The 24,194-nt window shown below is 39.1% G+C and overlaps 1 protein-coding gene across 5 annotated transcripts in view; it reads right to left on the bottom strand.

Annotated features, from left to right (window-relative positions):
- Positions 1 to 10,121: 10,121 nt before the first annotated feature.
- Positions 10,122 to 24,194, bottom strand: part of LOC137200486 (CAP-Gly domain-containing linker protein 4-like) — a 38,172-nt gene continuing 24,099 nt past the window's right edge. For 2 of the 5 annotated variants that reach the window (XM_067615374.1, XM_067615372.1), the window contains exons 10-16: positions 23,858 to 23,953; positions 22,295 to 22,489; positions 22,016 to 22,150; positions 19,886 to 20,009; positions 13,024 to 13,088; positions 12,800 to 12,878; positions 10,122 to 12,465 (exon numbers count right to left, since the gene is read on the bottom strand). In XM_067615374.1, coding sequence (XP_067471475.1) covers positions 12,099 to 12,465; positions 12,800 to 12,878; positions 13,024 to 13,088; positions 19,886 to 20,009; positions 22,016 to 22,150; positions 22,295 to 22,489; positions 23,858 to 23,953 — 1,061 coding nt within the window. In that variant the 3' untranslated portion in view covers positions 10,122 to 12,098. Of the gene's footprint in view, positions 12,466 to 12,799; positions 12,879 to 13,023; positions 13,089 to 19,242; positions 19,588 to 19,885; positions 20,010 to 22,015; positions 22,151 to 22,294; positions 22,490 to 23,857; positions 23,954 to 24,194 lie in introns of those variants that run through there. The other 3 variants (XM_067615373.1, XR_010931960.1, XM_067615375.1) reach the window with 3 other exon arrangements.

The following is a 24,194-nucleotide window of genomic DNA, read 5'->3' as shown; positions in this document are numbered from 1 at the left end:
GTGGATGTGACACGGAGCATGATGCAAAAGAGACATGGAGCAATTGGTTGAAAATGTTTATGAAGTGAATCCCAAAAGCATATTTTCTGATACATTTATACTGACAAGATATATACTTTAATGTAATGATATAAGCATATTGTCATGTGTACTGTCCAGTACATCCAATAATTTATAATTGTTCTATTCGTATTCTTTAATCATTTTTAAATCATTCATTTTAAGCCCTTTAGGCCACATGTTTTCTGTTTACCAGAATAATATTTGTTCATCTTATTTCTCCCCCTCTCCCATGTAGAAATCACACTGGACAAAAGTTATGGCAACTCATGTCTTTATTGGATTTTTTCTCATGTAAATTGGATTAGATTATTTTTCATGTCCGTGCTGTTTGGATCAAACATTTTATGAACTATTCTAAAGAGATTATTATTCTTAAAATGTAGCCTAGTAATAATACAAATACACACAAAATGAACTTTAATAAATGACATAAAATGACAGAATACTTTAAGTTCTGCTGCCTCTTTTTATAATGATGAATATTGATAAACTGGAAATATTTCAATTTTTTTATAGTAACAGCAGTTACATAGTATGATAAGAAGACAATCTTGTAGACTATGTGGTGTGTGCATGAGTGAATGCCTGTTTTTGTGTCTCTGTATATTATGTCCTCACCGCTTCCAGATACATTCTAATTATTAAAGTAAGTTGAATATTTCCATTAATAATGCAGTCCATGATGGTCTATTGATGGTCTGTTCAATTTTGCAGCATCTGAAGAGCCCTATAATAAAGGCACAGTAACTAAACAGATACAATATTGCTGAAAAACTAAATGTTGTGACAGTTTGCGTCAATGATAGCCTATTTCAGTCTGGATGAAGGATTGTCACCTTCAGCTCAATCTTTCATAGACTCAACATCATTGACTCCAACTGAAGCTGCACAAACCTTGGGTATAATAATTGTAGACTTCTTTCTATGAGCTGCTTTGAAGCAGTTTCTGTTCACCACAAAGCAAGTGAATATTGTCAGACAATTCTCCGTGTACCAAAAAGCCATGGTGTTCAGTAACTTTATAGCCTTGCCTACTCCAGATGAAATCTCTGAGGTGGAAATATAATTCCTTTACAGATAAAATGTTTTTTATTAATAAAATGACTGTTAATTCTGTTAATTTCACAAGCTAACAGAATAATGCTAACTCTATGAGGTTTCTTGTTATGTCAGACCTACAGCTCTAGACCTGATGTCCATAGAGCTGGACAATACACTTTCTAAAAATCCAGCATTCAACAAATGTTGAAGATCTGAAAAATAATTTAAAATACTATCAGTTTATAATGTTGGAGTTACATTCATTTCAAAATCTGAGGCCTACAAAGATCAAAATCAGAGTCAGACAATTGTGCAAAACAGTCAGTTGTCAGTCATAAGGCTTAAAAGAGAAATACAGCTGAGTATCATCAGCATAGCAGTGATTGGATATATCTCTAAATTTCCTAATAATTTGACATAAGGGAAGCATATATATAAAGCAAATATAAATAGGACCCAAGATGGAGCCCTGGGGCATACCACGGTAAAAAGCAGCGATTTCAGACATGTGAGGACCAAGCAACACAGAGGACCAAGAGACCAAGAGATAGGAGGAGAACCAGTCTAGGGCGCTCCCAGAGACACCCACCCCCTACCTAAGCCTGTCAGTCATTATTCCGATATCCACAGTGTCAAAAGCTGCACTAAGATCCAGCAGGACCAAAACAGAGCACTCACCCACATCAGAAGACATCATTATGTCATTAGAGACCCTGAGAAGAGCTGTTTCAGTGGAATGCTTCTGAAGGAAACCCGATTGGAACTTATCTAAAATGTTGTGTGACGATTAATCATAATAAAGATCGAGGGCCAGGCAAATAACAGGAGTTTCCCGGAAGAAATAACAAAATGGAAGGGGAGCTGAAAGGCTTGAAATACAGGAGAAACCTGGGAAAAACAGGAGAACCAGTGTTGGCAGGTCTGGCAGAGGAGAGGAGGAGATGCTATGGGAGTCAGGATGTACAAGCAGGGAGCAAGTTTATTTATTGTTATTTATTCATTATATAGTATTTATTATTTATATTTCTTTATTTTTTTTCCTTATAAATACAGACACAAGTGAAATAGTTAAAACTACAGTGAAAAGCAAGCAACAAACGAGTAAATAATATCTGTATTTGTGCAAACATTGTATTGAAGTACAAAACAGGAGCGGCAAGGCCAGACATAAGACAGTGGCGTGCCGCCAGCGTGGAGTTGTACATAGAAAAATACTAGGGGTGGCTGTTTTGACATGGGCCGTTTGGCTGTGGTGTATTTTGGCCTTTATTGTGTTTTTTTATTCAGTTCTAGCAAAAAAATGTATCCTTCACCTGGTTACCTATCTGAGTAGATCTACTGAGGACTTGCTTAGACCTGACTCAGACTATTTATGATCTGTTTGATATCGAGCAACTGACCTTTCCCAGTAAATGATCAAGTTAAAAAAAAGCCTGTCTACAGTACACTGGGAATAGTCTACTGCCAAGATAAAAAAATGTTTGCCTGCCTATCAGCTACCATTTTTCACTGAGAAACAATTCAATTCAGATTTTATTAAGGACACAACTCATGGGGAGTCCATAGCACAATAAAATACAAAGAGAAAAAAAACCCAAAAAACACAAAACAAATAATCTCTAAAAAAAAGAAAGGAAAAACAAGCACAACAATGATCCACAATGATCAGGCATTTAGGCTAGAAGGCCAATGGTTCCACATTCTTGATGAGAATCTGACGGAAAAGCTGAAATGATATCGTTAACAGAATCAGATAATCTGCACATAAATCTATAGATAATATTCATATTACAACAGAGCAGGTGGGTACACCAACATTAACAAACATTAAGCTTGTGCTGCAGCTTCTTGGAGCTTTAAGCAGTAGCCTCATACCGTCATGATAAACCACTGTGAGTGTTTGCATGCTGCCTCTTCTGTAGCACTGCCACAGGTGGGAAGTATATAGTGGAGTACAAAAAGCACACACAGTCACTGAACACATACTAAATTTACGAGCCAACATGTTTGCTTTCGACAGACTGTAAATGTCCCCATCATCTGATAAATCATTAGTTATGTAATGGCCCAAATATTTAGCCTCATTACACTCTTTAAGGGCAATGCCAGACAGGAAGAAATCAGGAAATAGGCCTTACTAATCTTCTGTTTTCTCTACTTCTGACTATCATAATATTACTCTTATTTGCATTATATTTGTCAAAATCTATACTATGAGCATACCCTCAATAACTGTTGAAGACCAGCACTATGTTGGGCCTTGGCTACACGTCTGGCTATCAGCAATAACTAATGATCATCAAAGATAATTATTAAAATCAATAAAAAAATATTAATAAGAATTAATAATAATGGGGCACCACTCTGGAGTCAAGGAAAAAGAGTCAATTCAGTCTCAAAATGTATTAATCAATTTGGAACTTTGATTAATAGTTAACTTAATAACTATAAATAAAATCAACATATCAATAGCTAGTTAAGGTTGAAGGATTCTTTGCAGAGCAGAGGTTGGCAAAACTCATTCTTGTGCAACATTAAACAGACAGCATGTATATCCAAAAGCATACATTTATGTAAAAATGTAAAAGAACAAAACACACAATATTAATCTAGCTAAATGTACCCATATACAAGTGTGTGTGTGTGGAAAACAAAAGCAAGATTGCTGAAGTCACCTGGTGACTGAGCACACAGCATGCAGACAATATGGCCGACAAAGAAAACCAAAAAGACAAAAGGCCAGACCATGCTGTGTCTTGAACCACATGTGCTGCCTGAAGCAAAGTGTACAAAGCTAGGTTTCAAACCTCTTAACTGTGTAGTTCTCTGTTTAAGGCCAATTGGTGTAGGATAAAGATGTCAGATTAAGAAGGGGTTAGTTACATGCAAGGCCTAGTTACTGAATGTAATGTGTGTTAAGCATGCTAACATTAACTTGGCAATCTGACTATGCAACCTGACCATCACAACAAGGACATCACAACAAGAGTTCACTGAATAACATCACTCCTTTGTGCAGTCCTTACGCTTTGTGACTCCTGTGCTTTTCTAATGAGCCAGCAGACTTGTGTGGTAGCTGCTGGCACTAGATAACTTAGTTACTGAGTCTTAGGCAGGCTCTCATGTCTTCTGCCGTAAAGAAAAGAGTTCTTAGTGTGTCTGCTGTGAGCAGGCCACATGAGAGAGCAGAGACCTGCTCCTGCGGCAGCTGTGAGGGGAAAGAGAGAGAAGAAAAGAGGGAAATCTCGAGTTTTGTTAACCTGGGTCCATGGCTGAGGTTTCACACTTAGGTGCACACACAGACTCTGGAGAGATTGAGTTTCTTGATGACTCCTGTTGTTTGTTAGAGTCTTGAAACATGTGGTTGGCTAGTGAGACCCAACAACTACATGGACAGAAAATCACCAAATCATCTGCATACATACGGTGATTAATGAAAGAATTGCCAACCATACACTCTGTTCCACATCCTTGTAACTGCATTGACAGATCATCCATATAGATGTTAAACAGCAGGTTCCCCAGTAGTATTAAGAGAAAAAAACAGATGATAACATGTTATGACCAGTGGTGGCTGGTGACTCAAAAAATTGGGGAGGACGGGAGGAAAACCAACATGGAATCTTACAACAAACCGCATCAAACTATATCACTGTCCCCCACCTGATCAAATTAGAGGGGTGGGGGGCAATTTTATATGCCAATAAATCAATTTGCTTTCAAAAACAAAAACCCCTGAGTGGTGAAAACACTGCTTCTTCTTCAAAGAAGTGTTCATTTTAGCCATGGAGTGGTTCAGATGTGTGATTTTACCAACAAAGTGAAATTCAAATTTATAGTATTGTTCTATTGTGACAACAGATTTATGTTCTCATCAAAAACAGACAAGATATCACACGTGTTTCCTGTGTATTTTCTTAGTATACAGAAATATATAAAGTACCACAAAGCTTATAATGTGATACAGATACAGATCAGTGCTGAATACTAGAAAGACTGAACACTAAAAACATTCACAGATCTAAAAGTGTAGGTTCACATCAGAAAGTATTAATGCATGTATCAAATACATGACTTACACACTCTGATCTATGTGCACCACATACAAAATATAGTCTACAAAGCTGCCAAAGCTGGATGCAACGGATCACAAAACTCACGATCCGGGATCCTATCATGGATTTGAGTCACGGATCAGATCATTTTTAGGATCAGCCATAAAAAAGGGGAAGAGGGACAAATAAAACTTTGTTTTCCATTAATTCTGTAACACACTTACAGCAAGGAACTGCAAGGAACTTTTGCCCATGGTCTTAAATGAAGAAAACATTTAAGATGTCCAATGTTTGAATAAAATCTTAAAATATATAAAATAAATAAAATATTCAATGCTCAATTATTGTTAAATTAAATGTCAATATGAAGCATGATATCTTCCTCTTTTAAACACGGTATTGAATGAAACTGCCTGTGTCCACATCATCAAAACTTGATGATAACTTAAAAACATGAATACACATCTTGTCCAGCAGCTTGTTGAACGAGCCACAAAACAAACATTCAGCGGCAAAAAGCACAGCTAACGTCAGTTAGCAGCTACATAGCTAATTAGCTGCTCAGCTGCAGCACATTAAGCAGCAGTTAAACGTACCTGCAAATGTCACTTCGACCCGAATTAGATGCTGGTTTGGTCGTTGCTCTTCAAAATCCCTGTTAGCGACACGCTGTCTGCCCATGACTTATACTTACAGCAGTTTGTTTACTTTGTTTTAAATGAGACATGTTCACATGCGTGCCGAACCGTGGGGGGCGATTCATACGGATCACGGATCAACTACGATCCGTTACTTCACTAGTTAACACTTGTTATTCTAGTTACTTTAGGCTTATTACTCAATATACGACTCAGCTTAAAAACCAACTGAAGAAACTGTCACAACAAGCAGCCAGACCTCCTGCACACTCATTCACTAATCACACAACATCAACAGGTGACTCAACAACCACTCAATTAAAAACGGGATCAATTCCAAATGAACGAGTGAGTCCAGACAGCTCAATGTAACTTCAACAAGCAAACTACCTACAGCACATTATATCATCTCTGCTGCATTATTGTTAAGGAGATAAATTCACACAACAGCCACAGAGACATTTAACCATCAGAGATGAAATTAGCGGCCAAAGAGACAGAGAGAGAGAAGCTGTATCTGACTCACGTTATCTGACGTCTTCTTTCTTTCATGGAGATGAAGTATTCATGTCATAACGTCCATTTCAGGCTGTTGGTCATCTTGTTTGTTAGTTAACAGAACTTTGTGGCTGTTAGTTAACAAGTCTGATTTCATTAGCAACAATGACAAACAAGCTAACTCTCGGTTGTTTCTGCGGTTGCTTCACTCTCCAGCGTCCCCGGCTGCGTCCTAGAGCTGCTGCTGCACCGCACAGACCAAATCCATTCTCCTGTTAGCTTAACAACAGTCCTTAACGGTCCTTCCATGGATGTATAAAGAGTCCTACATGCTGCTACAACAAGCTAACTGTTGCGTTGGCTAGCGCAACGAACTATCTACTGCTCGTTATCTACTGCTGCTACTCTGCCTTACAGTGGAGAGAACTGAAGATGAAATCCGGTAACTATCATTGGACCAACGCGATGTCAATATTGCATTCTGGTTGTTGATTGGTTAGGGAGGACGTCCTCCCTTGGAGCTCATTTTACGTGTCTTGGCCAATCATTGATTAGAATGGAAAAAAAAGAAGTACATTAAATTGATGTAAGAGATCCTGCTCTGTGGAGGACAGCAGGCACCCGTCCTCCTCTGTCCCCCATTCCCCTCCACTCTACCACACTGCCCCCCACTCCCCCTCACTTCACACACACTGCTCTTTCTCCTCCTGCCCTGCAGGTGTCGCTGTTGAAGCATTTTAAACAGAATTTCAATAATGGATTTTTTCTAAAGAAGAGATAAAAATATTTTTCAAATAATACTGAGATTTGGTAATGGTTTATTTCAACCAAATATTCTTTTTTATATTTTGATCTCTCTCTTGCCTCTCAAAAAATAGAGGAGGAGCAACCTCTATGCCTCTATGGGCCAGCCTCCACTGGTTACGACCCCTCCCTCTCTACCTGCAGTGGTTCAACTGGCCACTTCCTGCAGGAGCTGGCAGTCAGGGAAGGTCATTAAGGTAATATGGTGACACCTGGGTAGGCCTTCAACTACCAGTCTGGTCTCATTGGGTACATCCCAAGTCTCTTATTTGATATTTCCTCACTTGAACCAGAAGTTGTTCTGGTCTACCATTTTGAAGGCCATCCCAAGTCTCTTATTTCTACTCTGAGGAGTGAGGAGCGAGGAGGGATCTCTGAGGAGCCATGAGGAAGGAAACATGAGAGCAGCCTTCATGGAAGTTTTTTACTGGATGACACGCCCCCTTATTGGATATCATTTATTGATCTGTCGTTGCAGCTGATTGGACTGATCTGATGCATCACAACATTCCTGCAGTTTCATACCAGAGAGAAGACAGATAAGAGAGTAAACTCAAGCATATCACTCCTAAGTTTTATATTTGGTTTTCCAATTCATCATCTAGTTAAAAATCTATCAATTGCAGATCTGATCAACAAAAATACCTTTAACAACTTTCTTCATTTATTAGAAAGATTTTTCTTTTCATGATCTGTTATTTCCCCCATGAACTTTTATTATGGATAAAATTAAAGTCAGGGAGAGTCTGTCTGTCAGCAAGAAACACAGTTTAAACACATTTATATTTTACACCATTTGGCATCATCTATTCAGTCACGTGAGACTGAAAATCCCTGAGCATCAGGTTTGATATGAGTTACCTCATTTCCATTTTCCCTAAAAGATTTAGCCTAATAAATAATTTCCAAAAAAAAAGACATTCTAACGACATTCTGGGTTATTAAATAATGAATTCACAATCAGAATATCAATAAATACAAATGCAAATAATTAAATACATTCAAAAAAATAAATAATATGAACTCATTCTGCCGGTAGGAATGGTCCATGTGCCCCTGAGCAGGACAATTTATGCAGTATAAATACTGAGAAAGACACAGTACACAGTATAAATACTGAGCAAGACACAGTACACAGTATAAATACTGAGCAAGACACAGTACACAGTATAAATACTGAGCAGGACACAGTACACAGTATAAATACTGAGCAGGACACAGTACACAGTATAAATACAGAATGCAGGTTTTTATTCATGTGCAGGTGTTTGTTAAACAGGTAACGGGCTGCAGAGAGAAAACAGCTGCTGGCAGTGATAACGGTGCACTTTTATTAGTATTAGCAAAGTGTACATGTGTGCAGACACAAACTCCATCAGAAGTCTCTACAACTGTTAAAGCTGACTGACAACTGATCCAGCTGTGATCAATTGCTGCTGTCATCAGAAACTGATGTTGCTTCACGTGACGCTTCAGGGGAAAGGATGTCTCATTTCTCTTAAAACAAATTTCCTCGTTTCCTCTCTCCTCACATGGTTTCCTTGCGTCTCTCCATGCATCCATGGTGGGAGGGACTAAGATGCAAGGAAAAGACTCAAGTGAGGGATGTACCCCTGGTCTCTCTCTCTCTCTTAAGCATCCACATCCATTCACTACTGATGCAGTTACTCTTCACACCTCATGCCTTTTGTAAATAGTTATGTTGTTTTTTTTTTTCAATAAAACATTCAATTGGCAGATATTGGATCAAGGAAAAGCAAAAAAAACCCTTTGACAGTTTGTTTTACAGCCAATGAACACTACAGAACTTTGTCTTAAAACTGAACAGTCCAGTAAAACTCCTGCATCATCGCTGACACCACCTATCAGACTCTCACTCCATCTTACCCTCATACATGAACATCACCCCAAGATATTTGAACTCCCTCACTTCAGACAGCAACTCTCTCCTAACCTGAAAGGGGCAAGCATGGCCTCATACTTGAAGATGCTGACCAGAAAAAAAAGCAAAGACACAATCATGAGTTTACCAAATGTGCACCTCTACTCCTCAGCTGCACACTGAGGTCCTGTGCATGAAAATGACAAAATCTGAAACTGAGAGTTCCACTTTTGACAAACCAAAGTTGGACAAACTGTAAGTGACAAAGTGCTGGCAGACCACACTGAGATTTAAGTAAATTAGTTCTCCAACAATCCCTGCAGCAGTTTTATCTGATGTAAAATGTATGCTCAACTGCACTATCTGCTTCAGATCAGACAGGCTAATTATTACTTTCCAGTTCAACAAGTATGAGAGAAACATGAGAATAAAGAATATGTTGAGGTAATGGTTTATGCCACCTAGCTTATGTGCTGTTTTTAATGATGTTTGTACCTCAGTAAAAGATTTTTTTTTCCATAAAGGATGCTACTGGTGCTCAGTTTGAGGTCATTGTATTAATGTTTCATTATGAATGGCCTGCTGCTCCTCAGACTGTTTTTTAGTTGTTTTTATATCCGTTATAATAGTGAGGTTTTTTTTGTTTGTTTTTTTTCAAAGAAAGTCAGTTTTCGGTACTTCACTGACTGCATGTTTCATTTCAGTCTCACCTTAGAATTAATCTGTTGGTCAGCTGATTAGACAGGCAAACACAGCTGCTCTTGATCCATCTCCTTGGTTTTGTTTCACCTGTTTGGACTACAAAAAATGTGGAAATATAAGCATAAAAAAACAATCTCAAGCACCCATTCAAACATCCATTTCTTCCACAATCAAGGCATAGTAGGGTATACTCCTCCCCTACACATTTGAATTTATGTGCCCAGGCTGAGATGAGCCCTAGAGGAATCTGATGGTAAGTGAACAGACATGTAACCATTTCAAAGTGCTTTCATTTACAGTCCCTGAAGACAACTATTCTCTGCACTTTGTGAACAGTTCCAGAAATTCTAGCAAACCTATTTTTCATCCGTACAACCACACTCGATAAAAAAGGCACAGAGCCAAAGAAGAAATACAGAGAGTCGTGGAGATGAGAGGTCAAATTAGAATAGAGTCTTTTATTTTCTTTTTTACAAATACCGTTATTTTGCACAACATGTAAATGCATCACATCAAATCCCTCTCTCACACACTCTCACTTCAAATATACACATCATGAATTTCATTTAAAAAGAAATAAAATATTCCCCACAAGGACATAGCGCCAAAAGACTTTCATACCCGTCAGTGGAATTTGAAATCACTCATGCTGTTAATACAACTGGGATTGCAGATACACGAAATATGAGAGTATATATCTATAGATGAGACTTGAAATGTGGAAAGAAATGCCACAGAACTTATCACAGAGATAGCCTTTATGCAAATGAGAAGCTATATTCAAAAAGGAAAGTGTTGATTAAAATGTTTTAGTAGGATTTTGGAAATACTGAGCTTTTAAAACACTGGCAGATATTTCAGACAACCTTGGGTTCTGACCACTACTGCTTTTCAATCACACCAGACAGATCAATGAGAGAACACCATTGGAGATTCTCCAGCTACTGTTGTGGCCTACACGCCTCAAATGGATGATACATGAGTGTTTTACTGAATAAAGGGCTTGTTTTCCACATGCACAATCGATGGCTTGTTCTCTTCTGAGTTGCCCTCATTCACGGATCCAATCAAACAGCAAACTCTATCCTTGAAACTTCTGGATGATTGCAGATTTCCTGTGTCAAGCTGCTATAATTAAGCGTCAAATGCTATTAAGCCACATCCAGTGCTCTGAAATATGGTCTTCAACAAATGTAATGATACCACACTGTACTGAGGAGCTGTTTGGTCTGAGACTACAGCTGGGAACTCTCTATAGGACTTTGAAATTGTTGAAAGTCTCTGAAATCTTACAGTTTTAACAACTGAGATTTGTAGATTACACACTTCAAAATAAAGTTATCACATTCAGATGTCTCTACGTGATAAAATTGTGACAGCTCAGAGAGGTTTGAAAACTCCACCTGGACACAAATCAGGTTTAAAATGAGGCATTTTCCCACCTGAACCTAATATACTTCACAGATAGATACCTTCAATTTGAGATTCGACTTTGATATAAATGACACCACTGCCTCAACAATGTTACCAGCCTGCCGAAGCACAAAAGAATCATAGCCGAAGGGGCAATAAGTATTTTTGCAGCCCCACAGGACAATACAACCGTCATTTATCTGCGTTGAGTTAACAGACAGTTTGTGGCAGATATTGATGTACACTAAGTAGGAGGAAACTGCCTCTGTTGATGTGGTTTTATTCTGATAGAGGCTAATAGAGGGCTTAGCTCACATTGATTCATAAGATGAAAATCCAGTTTTGACTCAACTTCCATCAATTATCTGTAAGCCATATGACGACCCTGGAAAAATCCATCACTCTTGTTTCAAAGTGCTCTTAATTAATACACACATGCACGCATACACGCACATAAACACATGCACGCTTTTGGTTAGAGAGTAGGCTACATCACCTAAATTATCTGATAAAAATCTCTACTTGATGTGATCAAATTTAGCTTTGCGTATAGAAATAGGTTTTCATGTATTCACATCCATACCATCCGCTTTTTTCATATACTGATCTATCATACTGATGTTTGTCAGTGCAATCAGATTAAAAGTAGTGCAGTGTTTTATGTCTTATTAAGACCCCCTCCCCATCCTGCCAAGACAAATTCTAATGAGAATTTTAAGTTAATTTAATAAAGTGCTTTCTTAGCCGCCTACATTTTCCCAAGAACTAATCTAATAGTTTAAATTTGAACTATTAATAACTGGTTTTACCACTGTAACCCACACCACATCTGGAGGAGTACAGAGAACAGACTATGTGCATGAGCAGGAAAAAAAAAAAGAGACTTTTAAACTCAAAACTTTTGCTTCAAGTAGCTCATAAACAGAAAGTCAAAACATCTAATGCGTCTGTTGTAGAACCCTCCCTACACGTCCCACTCCGTTACTCCGTTTCCGACCATTCTCAACTGTTTTCGTTCACTAAGCGTGAACCGTTGATGCCGTGGTAGGTGACGCGGCTGGGACGGACAAGCACGCCGTGGCCGGGGCGGCAGGTGAAGTAGCGGCGGCCGCCAACAGAGCCGTCGTTCTTGCCCTTTGGGCCTCGGAGCTCCAGACCCAGCCAAAGGCCTGGGGCAAAGTCTGCCGTGCCCAGGTAACGGATGAACGCCATCTCGTTGGCACTGCTCAGCAGGACCTGCATGCCCACGTGGAGGCGCACCTGGCCGTCAGAGCTGGGCGAGGGGCTGGATCCTGCTGTGCTCCCCGGAACGCTGCCGCTACCACCGCTGAGAGTGCTCCAGCGCCGGCGGTGAGGGTTGGACTGACTTCTTTTTTTTTTTTTTTCCAGATGAATTGTGGAAGCACAGAGAAAAATACAGCAAGAGAGATTTATGAGAAAAGGTATGCAGTGTGAGCAGATATATCAAAAGTAAGTGGGAGATTCATGAGAGCTCAGTGTTTGAGGGATTGATTTTCAATTCCGTGTTCACTCTCATTATAACCACAATCATGCATTGGCCATTTAAAAAAGGAACCTTTTGCTGACTAATACCGCTGCTTCTTATCAGTATTGATTCTGCCACTGCTGTCGGGGATTAGAATGAAGCTGAAAAGCTTTGGGAGGGAGAAATGTGAGGGCTGTGCGGAAAATACGACACACACCTGGCAACGGGGCTTCTTCTGCTCGTCTCCTTCGGGGTGGCGATGGCTGATGATGTGCTGAAACTGCGACGGATGGTTCCTGCACGGCAATCACAAGAGCCAAGTAACCCCACACGGTTTCTTGCATAAGAATGACTTCACGAGCACTCGCAGCATCATAAATGCTAAGACACATTTCGATATGATTTGAGTCAAAGCTTGCAATAAAAAGGTAGAACTCTCACCGCTGAAAGGATGACTGAGACGTGAGGAGGAGAGCTCTGAGAGGCAATCGACAGATCCATGGATCCTGCGGGTAAAAAAAAAAAATAGATGTGCTGTAAGTAACGTGACAATACATCACACATAGTATATACAATACTACTGTACAGTGCAATATCCACTGACATTAGGGTTTATCTCAAGCCTACTTCACCTCAAATAATGCAGGGTGGACAGACAACGGGTATTAATGTGGAACAAAAATAAATGGAATGTCCATTTTGCACATATATCACATTAGAGTTAAAACACAAGTGAATAAGAGTTGACTGAGCCTGCATCAGATGATGGCCTACTCTCTTCTGAAGGGAAAAGAAACCATTTCTGCTGCTCACACCTGTCCTGGTTATTGATGTTTTCTAAGCCGCAATGTGACTATAATAACATTAGAGCTCGGGAAGCCACTGTCGAGAAATGAGCCAAAGAGGAAAAAAAGTGTGACTTTGTTTTCTAAAAGGGACGTGAGTGGTGTGGTAGAGAAACAAAAATAAAGTGGGGGCATGGGGAGGGGAGGGGAGGGGGGCAGCATAAGAAAAGCTGTTTGTTCTCTTAATGGGTTGTGATAGCTGCTGACAGGAGAAGAAAAGAAACGGAGAAACAAGTTGCTGGATGTAGAGAATGAGATTCTGCATTAGACGGAGGGAAACTATGTGCTCAGCTGAACACACCATGCGCCCCGGGGTTAATTAGGAAAAAAAAGAAGAGGAGAGGAAAAGGACATGAATAAGGGATGGCAAGAAAACACAGGCGCTGACTTCCCAAAAAACTAGCTTTTATCTCAGGGAAGACGTAAATAGCGGGTTAAAAAAAAAAAAAAGCAACATCGGGAAAATAGTGAGAGCAATAAAAAGATTAGAGGAGAGAAGAAAAGCTCCCCCTGAAAATCCCCCCGTGGGTCTGTAGGGAGTTGAGGCACAAGTGCCAAAGGAAGGTGAAGAGACCAATTATATGTTGGTATAAAAGGTGGAATGTGTTCATTTAACCAGCAATCTGGAAATCTGGAGAACCCTCTCTCCTTTGACAATCAAAACATGCAGTATTTTATATGTCATCTTCTTTCTAAAAATGTGTTGGTTTTGTATTCAGCTGTGATACACATTATGCACTTGAGGCATTGGGCTATCAATGTGCCATCCAATAAAAAAAAAAAAAAGGTCAACAGTTTTTATCTGTTTGCACAAAATGTAAAATAAAAAGAAAACAATGTCTGGCGGTGAATAACTTAATGGCTTGTGAATATGTATGTCAGACAACTGTTTCCATATCCCCAGGATTAAATGATCCCCATAAATAGCCACCTTGGCACTTGATACATCTGTTGAGTCAACACTTTGTCTCTGTAGTGTGCAAGCCTGATCTGATCTACAGAAATAATAAGGCCTTTAGTGGAATTTGCCTTTGATCGTGCACTGTTTGAACAGGTCAACGTGGGCGCCGTTGTGGAAGTAGTTCCTGTGTTAGCATCACGTAAGTGAGAACGTTGCAAAGAGATGTAAACACACAAGGGTGCAGTGAAAAGGTGGTTCAACCGTCAACTACATGCAAATGCATCCAATTGCCAACAGTGAGTAACTGCATATGTAGCATCACATCATAACTCAACTCCAATGTTGTTTATCTACCAATTTAGCCTAACCACATGGATATAATGGTTTTGATTCAAGGTATTAAATGCATTATGTGTGTGACAGTAATTCCACACAATAATCAATACATTGACTACGTATTTTGCTGCTGTTTCTGTTACACATCACTATGTATTGGATAAAAAAAGTACTACAATAGGTAACAAGTCTGTATGAAGCAACTCTGTTCACATCCACATTATGCTAGGTTTAGGTTAGGTTGTCTTGATTTGTTTTCCTGAAACATTAAAGTAGATTTTGTTCTCTTTAAGATCTGAAATTTTTTTTTACAGACATTACAGTGAAAAATGAACCCCAATAAATGAGTGTAGACACATATATCAAATGTGGATGCTTCCATGCAGTGCACAAGGTCTGACTGAAGGATGAATCAAAAGGACAATATGCACATACACAGTTTCTGACTTGATTCAGAAACACGAAACTAAAAGGAGCTAAATGACTGATATAGATACATCCACAGTTCTGCCACTTAAACAGCATTTCAGTCCTGTTAATCTCCAATTTGTGAGACTGGGAGTCATTTGTGTGGGAAATACACACAAAATGGACCCTGATGTCCAAATAAAGCAAGCATCTCATCTGCTTCAATATGAAAAAAAAAACAATTTGAAACTTACTGGTGACAGAAAAGTTTTAAAGTTAAAATGACTGCCATTACTACGTGACAGTACTTGATTGTAAGAAATATCTGCACAAACCCATTAATATTTTCAGACCACCCAAGACCACCCCACTTTTCTCAAACTCAGGTCACAGCTGAGACAGATTGTTATTTACTGACATACATTATTACAGGCATCTAGGATGCGTTCAAAAACACACCCAAGTGAAATGTGTGTAATCGAAGTTTTCCTGAGTTTTGGCTCAGGTTTATTGTAATTATATGTCTAGTTAGGAAATGTTACCTTGAATGTACGACCAGACCAGATTGCACACACTAGACAACCTTCCAAGAGGCTGATTAGACACCTCAAGAGACAGCAGTGTATTTTAGAGAACATCTTTTGATTGAAGCTCAAAGGAGTGTACCAATCCAAAATGGACCAGTCTCCACCCTAACAGATTTTGCAAACACAAAACAGTGCTTCAGTAATTTTCTCACAGGGAAAGCTATCAATCAAAACTTCAGAGATTTGGCTTGAATTTTAGTTGCAGTGATACTACTACAGAAAATATTCAGTTGCACCATTTAGCCAAACTATTGTTACATGCATGTAAAAATCCTGGAAAACGCCTCAAAGATAAACTAAAATCACAAAAAACAGGAACTTAAAAAATGACTAACATATACACTAGACAGCAAGTAAGTCTACTAACAAAACTGAACACTAACCAAGTAGTAGATAGTCAGAATTATTAACTGTGCACCTTTATCAGTATTAGCACAGCTAATATACACTGCTATATAACTACTGCATCTAGGACGATCTTATTAACTATTCATTACAAGTATACAAGATCTTTTATGATCCTCCATATTTAACAACCCATAGTTCAGAAATTCATGCAAATCAAACTAATCTCCACCACAAAAGCTAATAAAAAATTAGACAAAAACACAACTGTCATTGTCTTTAAAGTGAAGATAAAATACATGCCAAATTGCTGACCTATGACATCACTTTGTCTGTAACTTTGTCTAGAAATAGAAATGTGACATAAAAAGAGAACAAATACACTTCGTCCTCAGCATTTCTAGTCTGTAAAGACACTTCTCCGGCAGCGGCAGCAACAATGACATGAGAAGGGGTTGTGAATTCACCTCAGTTGACAGCCAGTCTAACAGAGACAATACAATCCACATAGCATAACGATACTGACAATATTTTGACCAGATGACTTGTTTTACATCAGATCTATGTTCTGGCGCTATGCATGAGGCAGCTGAGGACTTACATAATGTCGACACAAGCTGCATAGTGAAAGCAGCCCATTAGCAGAGTAGCAGCAGCAGCGTCAGTCCTCTGTCAGTGTCTACATGGTGTGTATTCAGGCACAGTACTGCTGTGCAGGTCACATGAATTTTGGTAGTGCTCAGAGCTGTTTCTGTTTTGTCAGACACAGATATCAAAAAAGTGCATCTGAAACACCTACTGTGTAGCCTTTAGTTGCCTTTTGTTTTATAAGTAAATCTTTGAGTCTATTCAATACTGTCAACACAGCTTTTCTAATTGACAGTAAAAAGAACACCAAGAAACTGCAGCTAAATATTTCCTCTAAATATTAATACAGTAAAAAGTAGTCAATGTTCTTATAATCACAACCTCAAGGCAACCAAACTCGTCTGTGCTAAATGTCATGTCTTCTTTGCTATCGCAACAGCATAATAATTTAACCACATGGAAATCACACAGTGAGACATAAATACATTTCTACCATTAAATAAACACTTCAACACACTTACTCTCGCAATATATCTCACTTATTCTTTTCCCCTCTTTACATCTCAACCTAAACAAAAGACATACACATATTCATTATCCATAATCCATACTTAAAGGCAGGGATTCTGGCGTCTAGCTCATTACTAGGTGCCACATTAAATTGAAGAGTCACACTGAGAGGGGGCCCCAGGCTTCACGTTCAACAACTCTGACTCTCGTTAATCACTAGTACAGAGGGGGACTGTTTGCCACACAGAGGGCAAAATCAAATATGTCAACACTCGCACAAATGACACTGTCAAAGGAGCTCATTAGTGCCATCAGATGTATTGATGAGGGCAATGAGACGCAACCTCAGGGTTTTCAGGGCATATTGTCGAATTCTTCAAAAATCTGTTCTGAACTTTAAAGAATTTATTAAAAGATACTTGTTTGATGAATTGTTTATTTCTGTGGGTGAGCGCTGGCAAAAGCAAAAAGGGTCCATTCATTATTTTGTGACCTTAGAATTATAAGGTTCTATCTGACATTTGTGGCTAAAATGAGTTATTCACATGAAACTATTCTTTGACAAGTTACTCACATTTTGGGTGGGTTTATTTTTTTTGATTTATTAGCCCTGAAATTTGAGAAAAGAAAAAGTTCTCTCTCAAAAATCTGCCTCAAACTTGGTGCTATTAGGTTCAATCTGCAAAGCACCAATCAGTGCTTGGAATGTAAACAGGAGGACCAATCAGAATCCATCTCTTTACCATATGACCTCACTGCTCTGTGACTGTGGAGATGAAAAGATAGAGCAATTTAGTTCAATCTTAAACCTGCAGTGCAGAACCTTTGTCTCCCCCCTCTTGCAATGAGAGTAATTACACAAACACTGTTGACATCATCACCGCGACCTCTGACACTATTTACATGAGCCGGTCCCCGCCCTGGCAACGCGACATGGTTGGGGCGCACTGAGGACAGTCTGTCCCTGTCCACAGTCATAAACCAATCATTGCTGGTTGATGTAAAATGCATCACTACCAGTGCGGGAAAGTCGCCACAGACAAACTCCGGCGTACTGAGAAATACAGAAAGATGCTTAATCAGCATTGTGTGAACTTGTTTGGCAAGGGCTTAAATGTAATGGACGTTCACTTATATGTAAAAGTGTCACACTCCAGATTTAAGACACTAAGATTTTTGAGACCTCCAAATTGATGATTTTATCAAAATCATTATGAATGACACTGATACAAACACCAACTGAGTTAAAGTCAGTTTTTTATCTGGTTTGAACTCTGTGATAAGCAGATTTTTACCGTTAGCTATGATACTTGTCTGCTAGCTTGCTGAGTTTAATTACACATTAGCACAGTTGTTAGTAATAATTAGTTATTATTAGTGACTTAACTTACTCTGACTACTTAAAAAGTGAGCAATGAAAGCCAAAATGTTAATGTGTAAGAATATGAGATACATTCAGACTGCTAGCTGTTGATGCTGCTAACTGGGTTTGTGTGTGTTTAACGTTATAACTTGAGTCCTGCAGCAGATCCAGAGATGACATAGAAACATTCAGAGCTCAGACACTGACAGAGACACCAGTTTGTCAAAAGTTTGTAAAAAAATGAAGTCAATTTGGGAGCAGACAAGGACAAGGTTCTGACATGAAGAGAAATAGAGACAGCAGCAAAAAACCAAAACAAAGCAGAACAAAGGAGAGGAAATGTCAGCATGAATGGAGAAATATTTTTCAATGTTTTTTCTAATTGGCTTGACTTTTGTTGTTAGTAAAACCTTATGAACTGTATATTCAGTTCAAATCTGTCAAATGTAGTTATGTCTAAATTTAAAACATACAGCTAAATTATAACTTCCCTCAGTAGTTCATTCATTGATTTTGTGCATTAAAACAAAGACTAATCTGTCTACCTTTTCCAACAAAATCATCACTTTCTGTGAAGCGTCGGCAGATATAACCTTGTAATGCCAAACAAAGAGATCTCAGAGTTAGAAGGTTCTATCTGAAAATCACCTCATCAGCAAAAACCCCATCTAATGTGATAGGATTTTGACTGCCGGGGGACTTCCATTGATGCACTGAGCTCCTCTCTCCTCCTCTCCATCTGTATGTATTCTTTTACCATTAATGCATGTTACTAACTTGACTTCTTCCCCGGAGTTCTTTATGCTTTCTCATCCGCAGGATGGCCCATGTTGACGTGTTGACGTTCTTCTGTCCTTCACCAGCTGTTCCTGCTGTGGTTGCTGCTAGTCATGTATCTATTGTTGTTGTTGCTGTTGTTGTTGCTGTTGTTGTTGTGCTTCTCTGCCCCCCCAACCTCTTCTCTCTCTCTCTCTCTCTCTCTCTCTCAACCCAACCAGCCAGGGCAGATGGCCGCCTACCTAGAGCCGGGTTCTGCTTGAGGTTTCTTCCTGTTAAAGGGGAGTTTTTCCTTACCGCTGTCACCAAGTGCTTGCTCATGGGGGAATTGTTGGGTCTCTCTCTCTGTAAATTAAAGAGTATGGTCTAGACCTGCTCTATGTGAAAGGTGCCCTGAGATGACTTTTGTTGTGATTTGGCGCTATATAAATAAAACTGAATTGAATTGAATTATATTTTTAGAGTACTAAGGGTGTCTTATTTTGACAAATAAGAGAACTGTACTGTACATCAATTTTGTTAACTAGGATGTCAAAACTTTGAATCTCAATAACTCAAAACCAGTCAGAATGCAGATAGAACCTTCTAACTCTAAGGTGTTGATTTGTTGAAATGTAAGCTACCTTAAAGGACCTGTGCTCACCTCTGAACACGAGACGGAGGAGCAAAGACTCCATGTTTTGGTGGACAGCTGAAGTACCTCACGCCTCCCACTGATCCATCATTCTTACCACTTGGTTTGTCTAATTCGATGCCCAACCAGAGCCCTGGAAAAACAAACAGACAGACAAAGGGGTCACTAAGAAATGTTGGAAGTATTCCATATTAAAACCACTATGCCCTGATAGCTCCTCTCAGCCTACTTTCAAAGCTTTTCTGTTGTCTGTTGGAGATATGCAGATGTGTACTGACAGGAACCAACCACAAATCCAGTCTACGAGATTCACCTTAAAAAGGTGAGGGGGTAATGTTCTAACCATTTAATTCTGCCTTTTGTAAAAATCTGATGGCTTAGCTAGAAAATTATCAGTCAGGAAAGACACCATATGTGAGCAAAAATGCACATCTTTCATTTAATAAAGAGACTTTGGTTTTGATAAATGTTTTGCAGTGCAGCAAAGCCGATATTTCACTGTGCAGCACTCCCTCTTACTACATGTAATCCCTAAATATCTGTTTAGCTCTTTAACTTTCAGTCAGTGCCCTTTAAAGTGATGTGACTATTCTATGCAAAACACAAAATTCAGAGCATCTTTCTCCCTTATAATGACTTTAAGACACCTTGCGTGTGCCACTTTAGGATATAGACAAAAAAGTTCAAAAGAAGCCAGTTTACTGTGATGTGTTCAGCAAGAAGAAGAGCTACTTTACACATAGAGACGCAGTCCTCAATGCACTGAGGCTGAGAAAACAGAACATTCCTATCACTGATTTAAGAGTATCAAAGGAAACTTAAGACTGAAATCCCTTCAAACATGATCCTCAGTGGTGTGAGATGTGTTAGTACTTATTCATACATGACTGATGCCTGGGCAGAACTACTGCCTAAATATTAATGAATACTGTGAGCCGTTTTCTGCCTGGGTTTCAGTGGATTTTGCTCAGCAGCTGCTTTCTCATATCTTGTGTTTCCGAGTATCTTCTGTCCAACACAAGCTTTGCCATTTCCATGACTGGTGGCTGAGTATACAATGCAGCTCATGCAAGTTAAAAGAGCTTAATAGCGCTTCCATCACTACTCCACATGTGATTGACTGAACAATAACACTGCACCGACATTTTATAATAATACTATTTGCAAACTTTTGAATTTCTTGCTAAAAAAAAAAAAAAAGAATAGAGAATGAACTCTGAAGTTTCCTGTGTATCTAGTGGAGGCAACCACAGTAAAGTTCAACATGTACAAACCGATCTTTGATCCTGACAGAACTCATTCAGCATTTGTAAAAATTTAAAACTAAGCCCAATAAAAAAATACCAGGATACATTTAAGGAAACATTAAAGAAATGCAGTAATTATAATCCTTTATGTCAGACATGAAAACAGCAAAGTAAGAACAGATATGATTTATTAATGGAATAATGAATATTTCAAATAGCTTTTGAAGGCTTTAAAAGAGGCTTTTAAAAAGCCTCAAGGTGACAAGGTGCCACTTGTCGAAAACTGATGCTGTTCAACATTTTCCAGAGAGTACACTTTGGTACTCTTGGTGTCCAACATGTTCTTTATTGAACAGTAACAGTCTAACATTTACTGCAGTATGCTAGTGAATCAGACTGAACAGATTCAAATGCCATGTGCAGCTATGCCAAATTATTCATAAATGTCGTAACATTGAGTAGGTAGTCTATTGACTCAGTATCAGTATTTGTTGACTATGAAATAAGTATTTCATTTGTTTAACTGTGGGAGTTTTAATCATACTTCTGAACAATCTAGTTGATCAAACAGCTATAAAAAGACATAATAACGTTGACATTAGACTGCACACAATTGTATGGAGTTCCTTGCAAATCAGACTTCAAAAAGCATTTTCTGTGCACATCCATGTATCATTCACATTGCAAATAATTCAATTTACAATGTCCATGAGTGTTTGTAGAGAAATTAGGCTGAATAACATCTTTGTGATTCCAGCATGTGATTGTAGTACAATTCAGACTATACAGATGAAAGGCAACGCGGCAAAAAATCCACCGAATAAGGGGTGAGATATCAAAGTGTATCATGTATGATATACATTTTGAGTGTTTTAACATTATAAAAACTGACCTGGGGCAAAGCTGGTCTTTCCACAGAATTGGACTACACCAGTTCTCTGGCCTACAACCAGCACCCTCTCCCCCAGGCGCACCTCGGGGCCCTCACACACAGAGCTACTAGCTGAGGGGGTTCGGCTTCGAGGACCTGGGAGAGAGATGATCAAAGACTGTTTCACTACTGTGAGAATTGTCGTCTTCAATTTGATTCCATTAGATCTGTATAATCATTAGAAAAACCCTGAAATAATAGTCTTAATCTTCATTTAGTCGGCGTTAAGATAATATACACCTCCAGGAGTGAGTGAGGTGGTACAAGGAGAAGAGCGGAGGGCTGGAGAGGGTGTCGTCCTGGGACTCAGAGAAACACGTTCCCGTCGCTGTCTGGCAGGAAGACGTTGCCTTGGCAGTGGACGAGGTCGAGCACCTGGTCCATGCCGAGAGTCCAGCGAAGAGGACGAAGAGGAGAGAGAGCGGGAGAGGACACCTGTGATGACAATGACACAGAGGAATGAATGGCCGGAGACGCAGGAACAGCTCATTTAAATCAAGAGCCCCACAAACCAAGTGACAGAAAACACACACCACAATCTATTTACGTGAAGACAGCCACTTTGCCAGCTATATACTACACATCATTCTAAAAAGGCGCATAAAGGGTTGCAACTAGGCTCCACTGGGACCTTTGTTATGCACTTATCCACTCTGCTGTCTAAAAATCACACGGCACAAATTGTGTGCCTCCTTTCTTAATACTGAACCCACCATCCATCCATCTAGGCCTATATAAGCAACTCTTGTAATTCAACTGGAATAATGAAGCTCAGCCTATTATTCATTTTTCTGTTTTGTTCTTCAGAATGTGACAGTGCCTGTGGCACTCAGATCCAGACTATTACCGCTGTACTTTTTCAGAAATCCAAGCATCTGTGTCACATCATTCTAAAGCAGCACAAATCAAGTGAGCTCAATCTTTCACAGTTGCTTCTCCTATTACTGAGGTCCAACTAAGGGCCAACATGGTGGTACCCACCCAACATGAGGGAATAAGATGGAGGAGGGGGGTGCCCAATTTCACTCTTAAAAAGCCATTTGGACACAGGACCTCATTAAGCTTTAAACTTTCACAGACCTACACAGGCCATGAGTTCATTAAGTGCCCAACTCTTAGAGGCTAATTAATTAAATCTGTGCCAAAGTGCTTTAAGACGAAGGAAAGATTCAAGTACAAACAAATTGGAACCCAGACAGTGATGGGCAAAAAAATTCTCACCCTTTGCCAAATGTTGTTTTCAATAGTAAGCCTTCACTAATGGGGCCTTAAGAGTAGACGGCAACGTGCAGAAATAACAGTTGAAGCTGCTGATTCTGTCATTTCTCTTTGAGCTAATCAATCCCTCATTGCCTTAATTGATTACTGGACTGGTGTGGTTTTGGTTTGATGCACAACAATTAGAAGTGCAAGCATATTGTACTTTCAGGTTGAAGAAAAATTTTGATTTTATATTTTGCTGAATATTCACTTTCCCTTTTGTAATACCCAATCAGATCTGCTTTATCACCATGCAAATTAAGCTTCAACTGCAAATCCAGAACTAAGACATGATACAGTTTATCAGAGCATCCGTTTCATTTTAGAAAAGTTGTCGCTGTTCCTGTTGATCTACCCACAGATGGATTAAGATTTTGGGTTCAAGTATTAAGGTGCACTGATTATCAGAGAAATGTATAGTGCAGTGTGTAGGACCTACATTCAAATAATTTTTTTGTTTTAAACAAAGAGAGATTATACTAAATACACTCCCATTCTCTGATATCCAGTGTATCAAAGCCCACTCAGCTCTAACTGCAGTACCTGTCTTTGTCACTGAGGCGCCTCCCTCTGTGCCCTGGTTGGGACCAGGTGGACTTTTTTGATTATCAGGGGTTTTTTTGACAGATGGAGATAAACCTTCCCACCCACACACACACACGGACAAAAAAGACACAGTGACTACTTTTCAACACAGAGATCAATATCATCTTAGTCAGATTAGAGGATTACATGAATGTCTTCAATCGCAGTGTTCATCACAGTTCAATGATGTTTGTACAATTTGAAAGTCACTTTGACAATTGAAATAAGAAATTTGTATTTATATTCTTAAGTTTGACAGCTGAAATTAGCAGAACTGGGAAATTTATAATTTCTA

Source organism: Thunnus thynnus, chromosome 16, assembly GCF_963924715.1.
Source record: "Thunnus thynnus chromosome 16, fThuThy2.1, whole genome shotgun sequence".
Lineage (NCBI taxonomy): Eukaryota > Metazoa > Chordata > Actinopteri > Scombriformes > Scombridae > Thunnus > Thunnus thynnus.
This window is presented reverse-complemented; position numbering and strand designations above follow the sequence as displayed.